This window comes from Mastomys coucha, unplaced genomic scaffold, assembly GCF_008632895.1.
Source record: "Mastomys coucha isolate ucsf_1 unplaced genomic scaffold, UCSF_Mcou_1 pScaffold7, whole genome shotgun sequence".
Lineage (NCBI taxonomy): Eukaryota > Metazoa > Chordata > Mammalia > Rodentia > Muridae > Mastomys > Mastomys coucha.
This window is the reverse complement of record NW_022196913.1, coordinates 74,895,349-74,917,734: the sequence shown is the minus strand read 5'-3', so window position 1 is coordinate 74,917,734 and position 22,386 is coordinate 74,895,349. Positions and strand designations below refer to the sequence as shown.

At 43.2% G+C, this 22,386-nt stretch overlaps 1 protein-coding gene and 1 long non-coding RNA gene across 7 annotated transcripts in view; one reads left to right on the top strand and one right to left on the bottom strand.

Annotated features, from left to right (window-relative positions):
* LOC116082440 overlaps positions 1 to 2,994 on the top strand; it is a 6,037-nt gene extending 3,043 nt beyond the window's left edge. For all 3 annotated transcript variants that reach the window (XR_004115304.1, XR_004115305.1, XR_004115306.1), the window contains exon 4: positions 2,879 to 2,994. This is a non-coding gene — a long non-coding RNA (uncharacterized LOC116082440). The remainder of the gene's footprint in view (positions 1 to 2,878) is intronic.
* Vps13b (vacuolar protein sorting 13 homolog B) overlaps positions 1 to 22,386 on the bottom strand; it is a 564,858-nt gene that overhangs the window by 17,163 nt on the left and 525,309 nt on the right. For 3 of the 4 annotated variants that reach the window (XM_031359340.1, XM_031359343.1, XM_031359341.1), the window contains exons 55-56: positions 7,746 to 7,864; positions 2,415 to 3,217 (exon numbers count right to left, since the gene is read on the bottom strand). In XM_031359340.1, coding sequence (XP_031215200.1) covers positions 2,415 to 3,217; positions 7,746 to 7,864 — 922 coding nt within the window. Of the gene's footprint in view, positions 1 to 2,414; positions 3,218 to 7,745; positions 7,865 to 21,403; positions 21,490 to 22,386 lie in introns of those variants that run through there. The other variant, XM_031359344.1, reaches the window with a different exon arrangement.

Sequence of the window (22,386 nt, the reverse complement as noted above, 5' to 3'; positions counted from 1 at the left end):
GGGACAGGAGCAGGAGCAGGAACAGGAGCGGGATCGGAAGTGGGAGCAGCAGCAGCGGTGGCAGGGGCAGGAGCAGGGGCAGGGGCAGCGGCAGCGGCAGCAGCAGAAGCAGCAGCAGCAGCAGCAGCAGCAGCCGCCGCCTGATGGGAAGAAGCCAGATGCTAAATAGGGTGTTGCAAAAGGGATGCAAGCTTTGAGAAGGATGGAGGGTTATTTTTAACCTTTCCCAATCCTATCAAGCTGAGTGCTTCTCTTAGAGTGGGGCTAGAGCCAAACAAATGTCTCCCCTCAACCCTAGCTTCGGCTGTGTAAACAGCAATGACAGGGACACACTGATTAGCTTAGTGAGAGGGAAATGCTCCCCCATGTCCCAGGAGGGTGGCTTAGGGTCTGCTTTCCTATTTAAACTCAGGCTTGCCAGGAGTTGGCTTGCTCCAGTGGCTTGCTCACAGCCTTCTTCTGCCTTTCCCCTTCTGCCTGGGGTGGGGACTGAGGGCTGTTAGCCCAGAGGACTCCAGGGGTAGGCAAAGACCAAGGGCAGGGAGAGGAGGAATCTGAAAAGCAACTTCCTTCAGGAATCTACGCCCAACCCAGTACTGTGGCCTTTTTATTGGGAAGGCTGTGAGGCGAGGCCTAGGATGGGAACTGTTCCCTCCCCCAACATCAAGTCTCTGATAGAGATCCTTAGTTAAGTCACCAACCCAAAAGGAATGCCAAGTCCCTAGGTCACTATCAAAACAGAGAGGAGGGGACTGGCATAAATGTTGAGCCCCTTTCTGGAGCATTAGGGTGACAACATGGGTGTCAGTCATTAGGACTGACAAAGAACCATGTGGGGCCAAAGACACTGCTCATGGAATCCCCCAAGCACAAGGCCAACAGTTCCACCACTACCCTGCATATGTGCCTGACCACTGAGCTCCTGGGGTCAGAGCTGTATGGATACAGGAGGGAGATGACAATCCCACTTGGTGTATGTCTACAGTGTCTCTACTGGCAGGAAGCAGAGGACACTGGGGTGAGATTATGTCAGTAAGACATTCGCAGTCTCTGGGTGAAAAATTTGGGAGTAGGGTTTCCAACCTAGGTTACTTTACTTGATCCCTGCCTATCTTAATCAATCAATCAATCAATCAATCAATCAACCAACCAATCAATCAATGGTTCTGTGGAATAAGTTATTCCTGAAAGGTACTCTCCTCCAATGGCTTTTCTTTCAAGTAATATTCAGAATGACCACAGAGTTTTAGTGACAATGTTATCAACCCACCTTTGGTGTTAGAATGTCTTTCCTGCTACATATTGAGAATGAAATAACCACAAGATTTCTAATTATAAAAAGGCCTGAGAGAATGTTCGCATGAGAGCTCTCTGCCCCAGTAAAACAAGGCAGGAGGTTTAGCACAAAGCCTACAGGGCCATGGTTACCAGGGCACAGGTAGACTCTGTCCTTTAGCTCAGCTTCCTAGCTTGGTGTCAGCTGTGACCGCAGGGAGCCCTCCTCCTCTCTTGGCCTCTGACTAGAGAGCTGCTGCGTGTCAGTGAACCAGAAGGGTAAGTGTCTAAGGGTACTTTACAGATACACATATCTATTCAGTTTGAAATATTCTGGATTATTTTTAAATGACTCCTTGGCAAGAGGGCAATATTTTCTTCGCTATTGTGCAAACTACCCAGACAGCAGGGCGTTCAAGGTTCTCAGTGGAGGCTATCCTTGTTTTCTATGGTGGAGTCAGCCTATTCTTGCTCTTGATGTATTTCATTATGGAGGTTTAGTCGTGTGATTACTGGCCTCTTACTAATGGTAATATAGTTATTTGTTGCCACAGCCTGAATAGTCTATGGGAATTCATTCACCAAGAACAAGGTTATCACGTGCAGGAACTCATCCTTAACAGAGCCAAGTGTGGATACTGCTTTGACATGACTGTTAGTAACCTTGAGGACCAGGCTATCATCCTGGACCTATCTAAGAGTGACCCTGAGTCAGGAACACATGCTCTGGAGATGATGACCATAAAGTAGTTTGAGACCACAGGGAGCCCAATGTTCATGTTTGCACTTAATGGTCCCCAGGGAAGATTCCGTACTCACATCAAACACTCCTTGTAGGCTCTTCCAGCCAGATGGGAAACAGAAGTCCTATTTCTCCCCTTGGTCCCTAGTATAAACCATCTCATAGCCTTTAAAATCCACTTTACAGCTGAAGATGCAGGCTCAAGGAGTTTGATATTCACCCAAGGTTTACACTGCCAGTCCAGATCTAGACCCAGTTCTGTTAGATATGTGGCCTACATGTATCACCCAGCCCTACTTGCTCTCCTGTGTTGTTGTACAACAGACAGCCCTCCAGCATAGTGTACCACTTCTGTCCAGGTGTTAGCCCATCACAGACCCTCCCCTTGCATCCTCACCTGCTCTGAAAAGAGCCCCAGCAGCATAGTGCATGGCCAGAGCGTGTACCAGCTGCCTTGCCGTAGTGAACACTGGTCCTCTTTCAAACACAGAGAAGGAGAGCGGAGTGTGGTCGGAGGCTATGTACAGCTTCAGGGACGCATGGATGCTGATGAGCAGGCTCACTGGCTGGATGACCAGCTTCCGTAACTTCACTGGGTTCACCAACGCCTTGGCGTGCTGTGTCACCTGCACGGGCAGCACCTGCCTCCCTGTAAAGAGCTGTGCATGGTGACCAGCCATCCTGCTGTGAGGAAGATAGGTGTCAAATAAAGTTTTGATGTAGTATACAAAGGTGTCCTCCACATACAGCCGTGCTGGTTTCAGTTCAAAGGTGAACTCGCTGACATCGAGGAGGACATCCTTCCCCTCAGACACAGTGAGGCAAAGTTTGATGAAGCAATTCTCCTTGTATTCTTCCAAGGCTTTGCTGCAGATCAGGAGGCTCTGCACTTTGGAATACTGAGCAGGGTCTGGTCTCTCTCCTTGGCAGACCAAGACAGCGAAATGGAAATTGGACTTGTTATAAAGCTGGTTGTCCAGCTGCAGGTCTCCGCAGTAGATTTCCACACCGTAAAGCTGGAAGAAGCTGGAGGGAGGATCTTCCCCTGGGAGGACACCAGGCACAGGAGACACATGGAGAAAAACGTTGTCCAGGGTGAGCCTCAGCAGTTCAGATGGTGCCTGGTGTGTGAGGTCATCAGACACAGCCAGGCTCAACTGGGTGATGAACATCCTGAAAGTGACCATCCTCTCCAGAGCTCTAGAGAAAGGGCAAAGCTTGTTAGTGTCTCTGGTTTCTTTCTTATTTCTGTTATGAGATAGAATCTCATAACAAGGGAATACTCAACACGTCTGGGAAATGTTCCCCCTGGGACGACAAGTTCTTGTCATGTTGCTGTATGTGTGTTCTCTTATCAACACACCCAGATTTTTTTCTCCAATTCTTCATTTTACACATTAATTCTCTGTTATGATAATCATGGCATAAAGAGAAGTAACACTCCTTATATTAAAAAAGATGAGCTAAGCAGAAAAATGAGGTCAACATGTACTTATCAACCCTGCACACAGCATGTACCTATCAACTCTACACACAGCATGTACCCATCAGCACTGCACACAGCAAGTACCCATCAGCACTGTACACAGCATGTACCCATCAGCATTGCACACAGCATGTACCCATCAGCACTGCACACAGCATGTACCCATCAGCACTGCACACAGCACGTACCCATCAGCACTGCACACAGCATGTACCCATCAGCATTGCATACAGCATGTACCCATCAACCCTGCACACACCATGTACCCATCAGCACTGTACACAGCATGTACCCATCAGCATTGCACACAGCATGTACCCATCAGCACTGCACACAGCATGTACCCATCAGCACTGCACACAAGCATGTACCCATCAGCATTGCATACAGCATGTACCCATCAGTACTGCACACAGCATGTACCCATCAGCACTGCACACAAGCATATACCCATCAGCATTGCACACAGCATGTACCCATCAGCACTGCACATAGCATGTACCCACCAGCACTGCACACAGCATGTACCCATCAGCACTGCACACAGCATGTACCCATCAGCACTGCATACAGCATGTACCCATCAGCACTGTACACAGCATGTACCCATCAGCACTGTACACAGCATGTACCCATCAGCACTGCACACAGCATGTACCCATCAGCACTGCACACAGCATATACCCATCAGCACTGCATACACCATGTACCCATCAGCACTGCACACAGCATGTACCCATCAGCACTGCACACACCATGTACCCATCAGCACTGCACACACCATGTACCCATCAGTACTGCACACAGCATGTACCCATCAGCACTGCACACACCATGTACCCATCAGCACTGCACACAAACATGTACCCATCAACCCTGCACACACCATGTACCCATCAACCCTGCACACACCATGTACCCATCAACCCTGCACACACCATGTACCCATCAGTACTGCACACAGCATGTACCCATCAGCACTGCACACAAACATGTACCCATCAGCACTGCACACAAGCATGTACCCATCAGCACTGCACACAGCATGTACCCATCAGCACTGCACACAAGCATGTCCTGCTCTCCCTGTTCTCACTTGTAAAGCTGAAGAGCTCCTGGCCAGGTCCATGTCCTCTTTGGGGCACTTCACCCTCTCCACTCACCATTACTCTAGCAAGCCATGTTACCTTCCTCTGCAATATAGTGTTATTCCTCTTCTGAGTGAACAAAACCCTATTATAACATCACTTCCTTTCTACCTATTTCCCATTTCTCTGATCCTCTTTAGTAAAAACTGAAAGCATTTCCACAAACATTTTCTCTGATTCTTTCCTTTCTTTTCTTTCTGAAACTTGCTGCAAGCTGGCTTATACTCCCTGGTCTGACAAGCCTGCCCCTATGAAGGTCACGAGTGTTAAAGTGAAAGCTGGCTTTCCGCTTAGCACTCCATGCCCCTCTCCCAGGACACACATCCTTCCTTGCCTCTCACCTGGCTGCTCCTTTGGGCTCACAGTGCCCTGGCTCTGCTATCTTTTGTGCCAGGTGCTCTGTTTGCTTTAGGCCTCAGCACTGGCTGTGAGCTGGGTCTGGAGAGCACTCTCTCCATTAGATGAGGTCCTTAACTGCCTTGCTGTTTTCAAGTTTAAACACTACTCTCTTGATAAGGTTCTCTCAAACTAACTTTTCAACAACTCAATTCTCCATGTCCCAAGGCCCTCACACATTGACACTCACACATCTCTAATGGCTGTTTTTCAGCTCCGTAGAGCACTGATCTACTATGCTCATGGAATTTCTGTGCTCCAGCCTTTCCCATTCTGTGCTTGTGAGAGTGGAACTTTCTCTCACTGTTTCCCTATTCCTAGGTAAAACCTGACATCCAGCAAGCACTTGAAAGCATGACCCAGGGAAGTGCAAGCCAAGCAGATCTGAGTAGACACTGTGCTGTTCTTATTGTACCTCCACATGTGAGCATTGTGGCTGCTCTCATTAAGACTCATACCTTAGATGATATTTCTGAAATACACATGTAAGCTTGAGATTTTGTGTTATATAACTTAAATTTTATTCTCCAATTTAGTTATACTGTTGTTTTCTTCCTTCCTTCTATTCATCCATCCATCCTTCCTTCCTTCCTTCCTTCCTTCCTTCCTTCCTTTCTTTCTTCCTTCCTTTCTTTCTTTCTTTCTTCCTTTCTCTCTTTCTACAAACACTTTTAGACTATATAAGCATTCCTATCTAATATTATTTGAAGTATTATAAAAAATTAGCAGAGTCCAAACTAACGAGGTTTTAGTCATATATAGATACAAGGAATTTATTCTTAAAAGTCCTAAATAAATGCATAAAAATTGGTTTTATTATTTTTTATTGTAAATTAATTTGGGGATTATAAGATACTCACTCTATTACAGAAAATTACTATACAGAAATTATTAAACACGGAAAAACCCAGTTTGATTTTTTTCTTTCTCTTCCAGTATTGTCTATTTACACAGATAGAATATACATGTCTTTATATAATCAGCATCATAATAGGTTTGCTTTACTCTATATTAGATCACATGCTTCCAGTCCACTGCAATCAATAACACCTATATCCTGTGATATATTTGATATTTGTACACTTAATATCATGTCACTATAACTAACAATGAAATAAACACTTCTGTGTATATCCTTGCCTACTGTTTTCATGATTTTCTGAACTCTTAAAACTTTTCAAAGTGGAATTTCTAACGCAATGCTCTCAACCTTCCTAACACTGCAACCCTTTAATACCGATCTTCACCCTGTAGTGACCACTGACCATAAAATTATCTTCATTGCTACCTCTTAACTGTAATATTGCTACTGTTATGAATCATCATGTAAATGTTTTCTAATGGTCTTAGGTGAACCCTATCAAAGGGTCATTCGACCCTCAAAAGGGTCATGACACAGATTGAGAACCACTGAGATCCAAAGGGGGTTTTGAATTCATGTTCAATATGTAGATATGTGGTACTAAGAGTGCTCAAGAAAATGGTAATTACTTCCCTATGACAGCTGTGTATGATGAAATGCTACTGTTAACTGGTAGGTACTACCTTATTTCTATTTCTATCTTTGAATATTTTTATTTCTATTTCCTCTTCTTATAATTTTCCATTCATGTCCTTTATCCTCATTTTCTGTTTTGGGAGGAGAGGATATCTTTACATTATTTCTACTGAATTATATGATTATTTTAAGTTTAGGATATTAATTATTCTCATGGCTTATATTTTTATTTTTTTATTTAGTTTTTGGAGGGTGAATGCTTATGTCCTGGTTCATATGTGTAGGTTAGAGAACGACTTGTGGGAACTGGGTCACTCTTTCTACCATGTGAGCTGTGGGCATAGAATCAGATCAGACCTGGTGGAATAAACTTCTTCCTGGGAGCCATTCCTTTCTCATCTAACTTTTTGAGAAAGGGTCTCTCTCAACTGTAGCTTTGCACTTGGGTTGGCCTGGCTGGAGAGGGAGCCCCCAGGGTCTGCATGTCTCCAGTGGACAGGGAGCCCCCAGGGTCTGCATGTCTTCAGTGAACAGGGAGCCCTCAGGGTCTGCATGTCTCCAGTGGACAGGGAGCCCCCAGGGTCTGCGTGTCTCCAGTGGACAGTGGGCCCCCAGGGTCTGCGTGTCTCCAGGCCCATGATGCTACCTGGCTTTCCCGCAGATGCTGACCTCTGTCCCCATGCTCACACAGCTGGCACTTTACCCACTGTGCCATCTCCCCAGCCTCCTTGAAGATAGAAGTGTATCAAAGGCTCTAGGAAGTATGTTTATACTTACTGTTTGGTCTAACTGCAAAGTCTAGTTATTTACAAAGTTGTTTTGTGGATTTAGAGATACTAGCTTGCATCTTAAACTAGTAATAATGGTATTATTTAGAAGAGCACGTCTTAGCTTGAAAATCAGTTTGCTGAACTTATTTTTCAGTTATGCTGAGCTGGGAGACTCAAGAAAGAGGCATTATTATTATTATTATTATTATTATTATTATTATTATCATCATCATCTATATATGCTGGAGGCATAATTTAATAACTAGATCTTTACTTATGGTAATTAACCCAAACCCTTAGTATGTGTGTAGGGACAACAAGAATGATAAGTAGTATATTTATCATTTTATGATGTGACAAGAATGACAAATAATAAGTTTACAATATTATAAAGAAAGTTTACTATACTGCTGCTAGAAAACTAACCCACCTGCTGGTGCTGGTAAAAATGGGTCCTGCTTTTCCTTCCGGGGCTAGAATGATCAAGACTGTGCCACACTGTTGGGTGATGTCCACATACACATAGCCAAAGCCAGGGAGGAATACAACCTGTCAAAAGAATGTTCCAAATATGATTAATAAGAAATAAGAACACTGTTGAGATGGCTGATTTAAAGTGTCTCGAGTTCTGATTCAGCATGCAAACACTTTCTAACCATGTGTACAAGCTATTTGGTTGACTTGAAAAAAAAATCAAATCCAGATTTTTCAATATCCAAGCTGTAAGGTTCATAGAAACAATGATGGATGATGGAGCGTGAGTGTCTTCATTTTCTGGTTTTTGGAATTGGCACTAGCCCCGTGTGGGCTGGAGGCCAGCCATAGGGCCAGCATTTTGTGTGCATATGAATTGCTGTGGGAAAAAAACCCTTAAAATTCAGGACTGTAAATGCAATGTACAAACCTTTCAGGTGCTTGCATTTTGACTTACTATCACAGGGACAATCCTACAGGCTGAACATAAAAAACAAAAATACTCTCACCAAATCTAGGAATAAACTCCAAGATCCCTCATATGACCAAAGATTTCAGTAAGTTCATTCGCTTAGTCTCAAAGTTAATTTTCCAGCCACGAGAAAGCTAACGAATAAAAGAGCCCCTGCTATCTGAGAAGCCAGGTGCCAGCCCAGCAGAACAGATGTCCTTCTGCATTAATACCAGTATTGCCTAACTGGATAAACATGTGAAACAGACCAGAACTATGTGAAAAACAACTGCAAGAACATCATGTCCACAGCTAAGGTACCTAAGGGAAGAGGCAAGAGCCTCCATGTGCTGGAATGCTGGGTCTCATGATCTGCAGTGTGACATATGTCCAAGTCTGGACCCTTCATTATGTTTAAGACAGAGATAAAAGAGCAAAGACTGACAATCCCTAGATGAAGAAACAAAGCTAGACATTTGCCTGACAAGCAGTGAATGTGTTCTAACGGAACACAAAGGCACCACAGAGTATTTACAGAGATTCATGGGAAAAAGTCATGGACTCACACATGGAAGCAATGTCTTGGTCCATGGGCCTCTTTTACTGTGGCTCCTTCCACAGAAATCCTGACCACTACAAGCTTCCAGGGCACCTGGATGCCATCCTGCCTCTTCTTTCTCCCCATTGTGCCCAACTGTGACAAGGGCCTCTGCCCTTCTACTGTTAAAGTCTCAACCCTCACCTACATTCACCTCCACTCTTGGGCTCTCTGTACCTAGAACAGTCCCCAACACAACTCAAAACACACATGTGCATCTTTAACACAGTTTGAAGGACACCTTATTCTATGAAGTTGTTACGTGTTTTTATTCCCCTCCTTATCTCTGCATTCTAAGATCAGATAAACACACTTCTACGTGATCACAAAGGCCATTATTTATTAACTGTTTACAGATCTGACTCAACTGCTGGAGTCTAAACTTTTTGAGAACAAGGAAAGGCCAATTTGCTGTGTTTGTCTTCTATATAGCCAAGTCTCCGCAACTGTTTTCCAAAAAATATTTCAAAGGACTCTGTATCCTGAATTTTCTCTAATTGTTCCAAGAAAAATTTGATTATCATAAAAATTAAAATGTCTCATCTTAAAATCTAAAACTAAATGAATTATCAGAGAAACATTCCTGTTATAAAAGCCACCACTTGGCTGGCCAGATGGCTCAGTAAGTAAAGGTGCTTGCTATCATCGCCAATGAACTGAGTTTGATCTCTGAGATTTACATGACAGAAGGAATCTATTTGAGAATATAAGAAAATCTACTAGAAAATCTATATAGAGAATCCAAGCTGCCTACTCTCATTGACCTCAGCTCCCATGTGTACATACCTACACTAAATAAATGTAATTTCAAAGAAAATCAAAGGTATTCTTTGTACGAAAGCCTTTCTCCTATTTAAACATTCAGTCACCCTTTGTAAGATAGTTTTCTCCAGGCTGACATTGGGGTTACTAACTGGGTGTAAGCCTTTAAAGCTTCCTGTCTTTCTTGTCCTTGACTTGACCCTATGACCCAGAGTTTTAGCAGAGATGCCATGCCTCGGGGAAGGAAATGCAATGATCAGAACAGGGAACGAGTTAGTGTTCAGCTCACTCTCCAAGCAATCTCCAGGGACCAGGAAATGAAGATGCTTAAGTAGTCTAAGGTAATACAGACAGGGCTGCCTGATGGACTGTATTAGGTACTCAAGGGACTTTTGATAGTAAGAAAATTAACCTAAATTTTCAAGGTACTTCTGACTAAAATGTCTGGACTTTGATTTTTGCTGTCTATCTTCCCTCAACACTGAGAATGAAAAAAAGAAAATTCTGACCCAGAGCACCTCTCCTTGCCTCTTTCTGTAGTCAGAGCAACAAACCACAACTTTGTACAATGCAGAAGACTGACCAGGAATTAGCTACTTGAAGTGATTTGAATTGCTTCCCTAGACTTGTAAAATTGAGTCCTTGGCCCCCAGTTGATGAAACTGTTTATGAAGGATTAGGAGGTGTGTTAATGGAGATGTGTCACTGGAGGTGAGTTCTGAGGTTTCAAGAGACTTGGCTGGTTCTAGTGTTTTTTTCTTTGCCTCCTACATACAGATCAAGATGTGAGCTCTTGATGCTCCTGCCAGCATAGCTTGTGCTATGGTATGGTATGATATGATATGGTATGCTATCCTATGCTGTACTGTGCTGTGCTGTGTTAAGCTATGCTATGCTATGCTATGCTATGCTATGCTATGCTATGCTATGCTGTAACTCTAACCCTCTGAAACCACGAGGCCAATTAAGTGCTTTCTTTATAAGCTGCTTCGGTCATGGTGTGTTGTCATAGCAGTCATAGCAAAAGAAGAACACTAAGACAATTCCAAAGAGAGTTAAGGACCAATACCCAAGCTTCCAGAGATTTCAAGGAAATCCTTGTCTGCCTCTGATTGCACTGTCATTCAATCACTTCATCCAGTTTTTGACAAGACCACAGAGAACCTATTAAGAATCAATCATCAGAGAAGGCCGGGTAGTGGTGGCGCACGCCTATAATCCCAGCACTTGGGAGGCAGAGGCAGGTAGATTTCTGAGTTTGAGGCCAGCCTGGTCTACAGAGTGACTTCCAGGACAGCCAGGGCTACATAGAGAAATCCTGTCTCAAAAAACCAAAAAAACCTAAAAAACAAAAAACAAAATCATCAGAGAAGATAAAATCATATCCTTCAATTGCTCACAAAAAGGATAGTGCTAAGTATAGTGTATAAATAGTAAGACAAATGAATAGCTTTAAAAAAGGTATGTGATGCCTCCGTCCACATGTACTAGCCAGTTAGAGATGCGTGTGCATACCATAGACTCAAGAGTATTGTGTCCACTTTCCTTACACTTTTGGCCAGCACATCTGGGGTACAGGACAGGCAGATAATGTAAATAGATAACTTTGAAAAGCAGCTCTGTGGCAGATCTCCCTACAGCACAGAGCAGGATTTGCACCCACCCTTGCAGGTCTTATCAGAAGCTTTGGCCACTGCTGAGCTAAGGCACAGGAAGCAGAGCCACTCTGTTCCCTGCCACACAGACTATTAGATGGGCTTCTGTTACCGATCAGTGCTTGGCCACATTGCCCACTGCCTGATACTGGAAATACAGTTTTACTAGAACAGAGCCCTCTCTCTAATAATGGAGTTAAGTTACACCAGAGATAATATGGGCCAACAGCCTAAAACTATGGTTTCTTCTTAGAGTTGTGGTATACCTCACATCTAGGTATCCATACTCTTTTGTATGATTCTTTCTTTAGTTAATGGAACATTGGCAAACAGAAGCCTGGAAAAGCTTCTGCATTGACTTCTTGCTGCCACACAGGATTCCTGGTCTGGCTCACACAGTAAAGGCCACACAGTGAGAAAGCTGTCCAGATCACCCAGATTAAAGTAGGTTATTCCTCCACACAGAAAAAACACTCATGAGACCATGTTATGCAATAATCATGAGAACCTGTTCATCATGGTTATAAACCAAGGTCTCCAAATAGTCTGTCACAATGGAACAGATATAAGGTGATTGGAGCCTCTATTGATCTGGGTCCCTGAGGGACCACAGCCCCTAATGATAAGCATAGGGCATGTAGTATAAACCTAGGCACAATCTTGCTTAGCCCATAGATTCACATAGAATAGAGGCAGGGTTCAAGAAAACCTCAGAAGATGGGGCCCTGGCTTAATGGTCAGGCAGTTAAAGTGGACAGTGAAAGCTACAAAAATGGGGGTGCCATATTAATGTCAAAGCATTCTGTCAAACTATGGCCAGAAAGTACTCAGGAGACAACCCAGGGCAGAATATGAAGGGCTTGCGAACACACTGACAGGATTGCTGGCCATTGCTGGCTGTGTCTAGTAATGAATGAAAAACAATTGATCTGGATATTCTGCACCTTGAAAATAAGTGTTCTGTAGGACATTGATGGCCCTAGCATCTGCATTCCCTTTAGTTTGACTGCAGAAATCATGATTGTGTTCTCATGTGACCAAGAAAGCCCTCTCAGTTCTTCTGGCACGAACAGTTAAAGTAAAGAAATTCATTGGCCATCAATTCTTCAGTTCATTCTGTTTCTTACATATGGAATAAAAGTTATACACATCCATTGTCTTAGGGTTTTACTGCTGTGAACAGACACCATGACCAAGGCAAGTCTTATAAAGGACATTTAATTGAGGTTGGCTTATGGGTTCAGAGGTTCAATCCATTATCATCAAGGCAGGAGCAAGGCAGCACCCAGGTAGGCATGGTGCAGGAGGAGCTGAGAGTTCTACACCTTCATCTGCAGGCTGCTAGTAGAAGACTAGCTTCCAGGCAGTTAGGAGTAGGGTCTTAAAGCCCATACCCACAGTGACACACCTACTCCAACAAGGCCACACCTCCAAATAGTGCCACTCCCTGGGCCAAGCATATGCAAACTATCACACCCACTAAACCACAACTGAGCTTTTCTGTTTCTTTCTTTCTTCCTTTTTTTTTTTTTTCTTTCAACCTCTTTGTGAAACCCAGCTTTTCTGTTTCTGAGTAATGATGCATACTATGCTGGGACAGATGGTTACCCATGACCCAGCAGGTGAGGCCTCACCAGACAATGGATTTGCCAGTACCTTGATTTTTAGACTTTCTAGACTCCAGAAAATGAGAAATAAATGTCTGCTACTTATGAGCTTCCCAACATACAGTACTTGTTATAGTAGTGCATATAGACTAATGTTAAAAACCCCAAAGAGCAAGAGATAGTCTAACAGTCTCTGAACAAAGGTGGGTAAACAGTCTGATAATAGATACAGGTAGTGGAATTACAGGTTAAAACTTATTAATGTTGCAGTGATTAAGAATTCAACTTAATGCTACACTTTCAGTACAACACAACTTAGGAATAATGCAAGCAAAGAAACAGGCTTTTAAAGGATAAGGATTAGAGTTATTGCCTGGTGGGTGGGACCCGAGTAGGTAAGAAGTCAACTTAGCTTTGGAGAAATTACAATAGTCTTATGAGCCCAGGCTAAAAGGAACTGATTATTTGAGCATCAATCAAAGCTTTGCATGGCCAAGGAAGATATCCTAAGGGCTGACCAGGCACCTGAAGAGTTCTGAGATGGTCTGCTCCTAGGAGAAGGGACAGGGCTTAAAGATGGTTTCCTGTTTCAGGTGTAAACTCCTCAGGATGTTCCCAGAGAAACTTCAGAATTGGCATGGACATGAGGCTGCTGTATGTCTCTCACTTTCCTCCTTTCCCCGTTGGAGACATTATCCTGTTCTACAAAATAGCAGGGAGAGGAGACAGTGGGGTTCTTAGGTCTATAGACCTGAAAGGAGAAGGGACTTCATTTTGATGTAATGAGTGGGTAAAGTTTTTATTTATTTCACATGTGGGAGAAAGATGACTTGAATGATTGATAGCCAAGGAGGTTTTTCTTGAGGGGAACAGAGGGAGACAGTGGTTTGTTACCACGGTGTGGCCTGGTATTCAGGTCTAGCTTGCATTTTCCACTGCACTCTAGTCACCCACTTGTGGTGCTTCTGTAAGGGAGTATCCAGAGAGGTTTGAGTGCGGGGAGACCTGCCTGATTTGGGGTAACATCTTTCTGTGGGATGGGGTTCTGAGTTGCATAGAAAGAGGAAAAAAGTGAGCCGAGCACAACACCCCCTCTGCACTGAGTGCAGAAGCACTCTCCAGTCCTCCCTGCCAGGGTGGCCTGTGAGCTGGAGGTGTTGGATATTTAGTGACAGTAAAGGGAGAAGCAACTGGATGAGCAAATGTATAGTCATAAGCTGCTGCTTGTCGTGGAGCTCTTGTGTTCTGTGCTCCATGAGTCTGTGTCATAGAACTTCACTAAACTTTACCTGCTCTAAAGAACACCAAGCTGCCTGACGCTTAGCATTTCGCCTCTTACTACAACTACTAATACAAAAAATGTAAATATAATTTGTGCTTTTCTGGGCATTCCATTAAGTTTACCAAAATGATGTTTAGCCCATAATATTTTATAATTATATCAATTTAACTTTCCCAAGTAAATGGGTTTTGAGGTGACACATAGGAGGACACTGCTGGACGCCTTTTCTGTCACCTTGTGCTTTCCCCAGCAGCCTCGAGATGATCAGGGAGATCACAAGGGCCTTATAAAGCACTGCAATATGGTAGGCCACAGTAGACTTAAACAAAAGTTAATCTTGTCATTGATTTCCATTCTTCACTGATCCCTTCCTCATTTGGTCTCCAGCTTCTACAGTACTTCCTGATGGCCTGATTATTTCCTACCTGAGTGCTTCTGCCTCCCTCAAATTCTGTTGTTTTCCTTGGGCAGAAGACAGGCACTGCTATCTTTGATTCTCAGCCTATTCTGGCTCCCTTTCAACAACCAAAGTTTTCTATCCCATTGTCTGCTTTATTGCTATGCTAAATACCATGACCAAAGGCAACACGGGAGGAGAGGGTTTATTTCACCTCACAGCTTATGCCCCTTATGGACCTTCTCTCAGCCTGCTTTAGGTGGCACCTCCCACAGGGAGCCTGGGCTTCAGTAGGAATCAGTCAAGAGAACACACTGGTTTGCCCACAGCCAATTTGGTGAGTGCATTTCTCAGTTCCTTCTTCCAAGTTTACACAAAACTAGCCAGCACACAGGACACAAGTAAAGTGCTTTGCTGAGCAATCCTGAAGACTGAATTTGATCCAGGAGACTCTGAAAATGAGAATCAACGCCCAAAACTTGCTCTTTGATTTCTACACTGTCATAAGATATGTATTCTAACACTAACACACACACACACACACACACACACAGAAATAAGACTTTTAGATACTTTTCTTCCTTCACAGAAAATCTAAGATTAAAATTGATAAAAGGCAATATAGTTTCCTACTTTAGCAATTTTAAGTTATAGATGGTACAAAACTTATCTAGTCCATGAAATGTTATGTCTACAATGAGCTGAAGATATGGTAATTAGGAATTTTTTTCAGCTGATTTAAGATATGACTCATTTTTCTTTTTTTTTCTTTTCTTTTCTTTTTTTTTTTTTTTTTTTTTTTTTTTTTTTTTTTTTTTTTTGATTTTTTGAGACAGGGTTTCTCTGTGTAGCCCTGGCTGTCCTGGAACTCACTCTGTAGACCAGGCTGGCCTTGAACTCAGAAATCTGTCTGCCTCTGTCTCCCAAGTGCTGGGATTAAAGGCGTGCGCTACCACACCCGGCGACTCATTTTTTATTAAAAAAAAATCCATGCCTATACTGAAGAAGAATACATTTAAATCTTGTTACTTATATACCCATGGGTGTAGTATTTGTTTAAAATTTTCTGCAAGTTTCTTAGGTTGTTTCACAGAACCCAGATGGTCCCCACACTCCTTCTACACCACAGATGAGCCTTACTCCTGCTCTGCTCCCAGGTGCTGGGTGCTGAGACCACAGCGATACACGGCCAGGCCTTCTTTCCTTTCCTATCCCCTCCTGCTTTTTTGTTCTTCTGAGACAGATTCTCTTGTAGCCCATGCTGGCTTCAAACCTGGTCTACAACAGAAGCTGCCTTTGAATGTCTGCTCTTCCTTTCATCACTCACCTACTGGGATTCTAGCATGCACATCCCCAGCTGTGCTGACTTGTTCTTTAAAGAGCATCTCAGCTAGAAGCAAAATGCTATGTGTGGGTTTTTTTTCTGGAGTTTGTCATGAACAGGTCTATGAGGTCTAAGAGAATATCTTCTCGCTTGCGTAGGGAGAGGGGGTAAGAAGCGGCCTGCTGTCGGCAGGGCTTTGTTCTAAGCTTTCCTTCTGCTTAAAATCTTGGGTTTAAACTCCCAGTCCACTTAGTCCAGCTTTGGGTGTAACATTTACACTGAGGGGATTATGGTAGACTACTGGCAATATGTTTAGAGTATCTGAAATATGCAGCACTTGATATACAGTATCATATAAGGTATTTGTACTGGGGAAATAGTGACAGTAACTGAAGCAGAGACATAGGTCAGATGTGCTAAATCTTTAGATAACACAATAGTGTCATGCATACGATCCATGCAATTGAGTTAAGTTTTCAAAATCTCTTAGTATCTTAGTAAGTTTGTTATTCCATGTTGGGCTGCACTCACACCTGCCTTTGGCTGCACACAGCCTGGGACATGACTGTCTCAGTTGCTGGCAGGTTGATGTGGAGATGCCTGTAAAGTCCTCTGGGCTGAGACATTTGGTTGGTGGCTAAAAATACGGATTTGGAACTTAGGAGGAGTGTGAGTGCCAGAGACATAACTGGGAGTGATCAGGTGATAGACAGTAGGTAGCTAAGGCTATGAAATGAGTTGTTAGATCTCTCAGAAAGAAAATGGAGAGGCAGTTCTAAGATAAAAGGAAAGCTTCGATAGGGAGATAAAAAGAGAACAGGACATATTCTGGGTAGGATTCACCAGCTATAGACGTTTTGAATAACATTTCAGAGAAATCTTTGCTCTTGGCTATCTCGGAAATGGTTGTGACTCAGCCAGAACAAATTATAACACATAGGAAACTCTAGACCAGGCCACTTGGAGGATACTTGAAAGGTTTCCTGGTATCAGTTCTGGCTCCAGTCTAGGGTTGGGATGTATGAGAGAAACAAGCAAGCAGCTCCATCACCTAACACAGTTTCTAACTTACTCACTCACTTTGACAATGTCTTCCATAGTCAAATTCCTGGACGGAGGACAGATACCAGTTGTGTCAAGCAGTAGCATTCATGGCAACTCTTGTGGCAACACCAAAATACACTGATTGTCAACTGTGTCCTGGCTCATTACAGTCCTTAGTAGATGTATCTCATTATAGTTTTATAGATATGACCTATATTCAGCACAATTTAAGTGCTTTTGGGAACACTATGTTACAATAGACCCATGGAGTGGATAAAAATATTTTCTGGTGTGCTGCTTGGTGATTTAACTGAGTTACAAAGAAAGCGTCTAGGAGAACCCTGGGTTTTCTCACTAAACATCCTTCTTACTGGCTTGGATGAATATATAGAATATATGCTCACCGTATCTGTACAGGAAATAAAGCTACCATGAATACTTAATATACTAAATGAGAAGTGTCACTTACCAACCCCCAGCTTTTGTTTTTTTAGTAAGTACTTTCAACAAGATAGGCTAGGCCAACAGTAACAAGACAATCTTAATGTGCTGGGGATAAATGTAAAGTCTTATTATTGGGTTCAAAAAGTCAACTGTATAGCAAGTCATCTGCTAAAGACCTGGGGGATGTGGCTGACCACAAATTCAGTAATAACAGTCTGAATTTGTTAATGAAAAGTCAAGTTACTGCTTTATTAATGGAAGCACTGGTTAGATCACATTTGGAATACTGTGTGTAATTCCAGTTGCCAGATTTTACAAAGGGAGCATAACACACTGCTGTGTTCAGACAAGGATAACTGTGATGATGTGTTGGGAGATCACATTTTGGTAAGGGAACACTTAGAGATGTCTAGGCTGCCATAAAAAACTGTAGTGTGACTGTAGCAGAGGGAAGTAAACACTCTGTGGTGTCCTATACCAGTGCTTCTCACTCTTCCTAATTTTGTAACGCTTTAATACAGTTCCTCATGTGGTGACCTCCAACTGTAAAATTATTTTTGTTGCTATTTCATAGCTAATTTTGTTCCTGTTATGAACAGTTAGGTAAAGCTCTGTGTTTTCTGATGGTCTCAGGTAGCCCTTGTGAAAAGGTCATTTGCCCCCAAAGGGTATGCAAAATAGAGACAGCTTCCAGTTGTCTGAGTTAGAACAATGCTTCTTAACATGTCCACTGGAAAAGCCACAGCTACGACATAGGGATGCTTTGAGATCAGACTCATGGAAGGGGCTCTGTACTAGGCAAAAGGGGGTGTAGAGAAAGCTGACCAGAGGCTGGTCAGTGACCTCTACTTAGTGGAGAGAAAATCCCCCTCTACAACTGGGGGATTTATGAGTAGATCCAGGGGCCAACTGGCTGTTTACACTCTGTAAGCTGCAGCTTCTCATCAGCAAAATACATTCAAAAGCTAGTTGGCTGGGCCATCTGAGAGCCTGTGGTGATCAATGATCTATCTTAGTAATAAAATTTACTACACTTTATTTACTCAGGTCTTTGAGGTGAGAATCACGCCTTATTTGGGGACATGGTAGTAGTGTCACATTCTTGTTACCCTGGTGCTTGCAAAGTGGAGAGAAGAGGATCCTTGGTGCTCCCAAGCTGACTAGCATAGTGAGCCTTGGATTCCAGAGAGAGTCACTGTCTCATTTTTATTTTTATTTTTATTTTTTTGACATTTAACGGCTCAGAAATAACATGCACAGGAGATGAAAAATGGCTTCATGGGTAAAGTGCCTGCAAATTTGAACATGAGGATTTGAGTTTAGATCCAAGAACACATGTGAAGCTAGATGCAGTAGTGTCTGTCTACAGTCTCACTGCTCCTAGAGGGAGGTGGAAGGTGGAGACAGGAAAATCTCTGAGAGACCCTACCTCAAATAAAGTAGAAGGTAAGGACTATGACTTCCACATGTATGCTGCACACATGTGTCCATACTTAGATGCATGCACATATGTGTATACATGTACAAAGATAAAAAGAAATTATTTTGCATAAACTGTCTAATGACTTTTCATGATCTTAGGTTGAAGCCCACCATTTTTGCAAGGTCACACATGGTCTTACTTAGTAAGACCTAAATGCCTCAGAACTCCATCTTCTCCTATTCTTTCTCTACACCACAGCCACCTTGGCATTTAGTGCCCTAAAGGGAGTAGGCTCCAATCTGAGCTTTGAAGCGTCCAACATATTCTTTCTGCTTAGAAAATCCTCCCACTCTCTTGTCTAATTCATACCTCCACAGCCTTGGAGGTACTGATGGCAGGCCCTCACCCAGGGAGTGGCACACTCCTAGCCCCACGCTTTCTTCAAGGGCACCAGTTTCCCTTCTTCACAGCACTTTGAGAGTGTGCAATAATATGACTGCTTGTTCTTACTAATGACTGTCTCTTTCGCATGTAAAGCTGACAGCATGGCACTTTTCTCAGAAGTGCTAAGCTTTGTTACTGTACATATCATGAATCTAGTACTTGTTGGCTGGATGAAGCAGGCTGTAAATAGTTGCTAGTTACATGGTAACCTCTGTGTGCTTTTTGTATCTTGCTTTGACTTTTTAAATACACCATTGTCTAACTACCAAAAATAAGGTTCTGACTACCAGAAACTGAAATCTGTATGCCACTACAGGGTTCCAAACAATTCTGCTGATAGGAGCAAAGAAATGACAAAATTATTCATGCATATTTGTTCTGTATGCCTTCACTGTTTACTGAGATTCTCTAGGCTCAAAGAATCTTTTTTTTTGAGGTTATAAATTTTTTGTATGTATTTTATTTTATTATACACTCTGTTTCAAAATTATAAAACGCAAGACTGTCCCAGGTAAAAAGAAATAGCCTAGAGATGTAGCTAGGATTGGCAGAAAGCCTGTACCTATTGTTAGCATTCTCTCTAAGCTCCACCTCACAGTTACCTGGCAACAGCCAGGTACTCTTGACTCATTATAAAAGGGGCTGCTTGCCCCCTCCTCATTCTTTTGTTCTTTCTCTGCTTCTCTACCTCCACCTGCAGCCCACCCCCCCCCCCCATGTGCTCATGGCCGACCTCTACTCTGCTTTTCCTTTTCCTCTTCCCTTTCTTCTCCTCTCCTCTCCCCCCTTTCTGCCTTTCTCTGCTTCTACTGCCCTCTTAACTCCCCTCCCCATGCCTTGAGTAAACTCTATTCTATACTATACTGGCTGGTCCCTCAGGGAGAAGGGATGCCTAAGCATGGGTCTGCTGAGGCATCCTCTCCCCCACACCTCACACACCTCCGTAGAACATATGCCCCCTCTTTATCTTTTTATAAACACAATACCCATAACAAATTTTTGAGTGATTTCACTCTGTTTATTTAGGTCAGGGTTAGAACTCAAGTCCTGCCCCCTCAGACCTAGGGCTGAGGAGTTACTGGAGGATGAGGCAGTGCTACCCAGAGCTGCTTTCCCACCAGGAGTCAGCCATTTCTCTCCCGGTGGTTTATATGCCTGAGTATGATTGAGGGTGTGTGAGGATGTCTGAAAGACATCTTCGTTCAGAGGAGGAAATGCACCACAGTCTGCAGGACATATGGCACACAGCTCCTAAAAGATGAATGGGAACATGAGCCTGCCTCAGCGGGGTCCTTCCTGCACAGGTGAGAAGGTGTTGGGAAGAGCACTTCTTCTGAGCTTTGAAGTATCCACAGTACAAAGGTTGAGGAAGTTTAAAGTGAATGGAAACTCCCAAAATGTAGTTTGGCAGGGAGCATGCCTATGGTAAAGAATTCCCTAGTCGTACATAAGTAAGATTTCAAAAATCTTCATGCTGATGCAGCCAGTCCCAGGATTTCTTTTGTACAGTGCTGAGACTGCAGACATCTGAGGCTGCACAGAGGCTCCAGGTTTTCAGCTCAAATGAGGGCTGCTGACTTTAAAGCTCACCCTGGGATGCTGGGCCAGCACAAAGCAGGTGGGCAGAGAGAAGGGCTCTCTACTGCTTACCCGGTCTTCCTTCTGTGCCTGAGCCTGTGTCTGCTTTACAGCTACTGCCTTCTCAGACCTCTCCCACTTCTCTCCCTTTGTAGATGATACACTTCATAAACTCTAGTCTAGAAGAACCCAGTCACTTAATTTTTCAGCCTTGCCCTCCATGACTCTGCCCCCGCCCACTCCCACCTCTTTCCCTCCGTGAGTGGAGTTCCTCTGCTTGTCCCTTGGGTCTCTCTCTGGACACTGTGTCACTCACCATCTTCTTACCTGCTCTTCTCCTGTGCTGTGACCAGTTCCTTCTATACTGTCCTCACCCTAAGAGAGAGCAGTTCTCCCTGCCTCTGTCTTCAGGCCTTCTGCTCACTCCAGGTTGTCATATCTTATTATTTTACTCTGCCTTTGTTTTCACTCTGCAGGCTTCTTTCTGAGCCATTGCCTGACCCAGGCGGGCTCTTTGCTCTGGGCTTGCAGGTCACACCTGGGATCCCCATGGCCTTCTGTACACAATCTTTTGGTAACTGTTGCTTCTTACTCAATGTACTCACCTGGCCATTAGATTACTCAGCTGGTCTTTATTAAGATCTTAGTGTGTTGACAGGCACTGGCTACAGGCTGTGGATACGGTATGTAACTATGGGACAGAAAATGACTTAAGTACAAATTAGGTGGCTATCAACAGATTAATGGGTGAAGAAAACATATCTACATATCCATCAGTCTATACATATCTATCTATCTATACATATGTATCCCCACATGGACCATTATTCAGACATAATTACAGAACTAAATTATGTCAACTTGCAGGAAAATTGATGGGACTGGAGATCATCATATTAAATGAACTGAACTAGACTCAGGAAGACAAGTACTATATGTTTTCTTTCACATATAATCAAAGTATATGATATACATGAATAAAAATGTAAAAAAAAAAAAAAGACAAGAATCCCAGTAAGAGCACCTACATGAAGTTTGGTATTAGAGACACTTGTGAGATGGTGACTTCTCAACTTCTTTGTAATGGAAACAACACTGCAAGGGTTTGTGTTTGCACTGTGTAACTTTTATATTTTCCATCCTCGCTGAATAAATATTATATAGAGGATTCTGGATGTTTAAAAAGAGAAGAGCAATTAAAACTACTGTATAAGCAGTAAATGCTGTATAAGCACAGAGAGGGCTCAAAGAGGGAGGCAGGAGAGTGCCAAGGAGCTACCATAACTCCTGAGAGGAGACAGAGTGCCCTGAGGACCAGGAAAGGATAGTCAAGGGTGTCTAAGTGAGGAGCAGCGCAGGCAGCACATGCTGGAGCTAGGCAGTACTGGATAGAATCTTAGGTCCTTTCAAATGCACGGGATTTAGGTCATGCTGCTGCTGGAGGGCTCCCATTTCTAGAACAAGTTGTAATTAGCTTGGCTGTTTTAAAGCTTAAAGAGTGAGGATGTTCAGGACAGTGCCAGGCAGACAGTGGCTCTTACATAACTATTATAATCATCATAATGTTTTATATTTTAACATATTTATA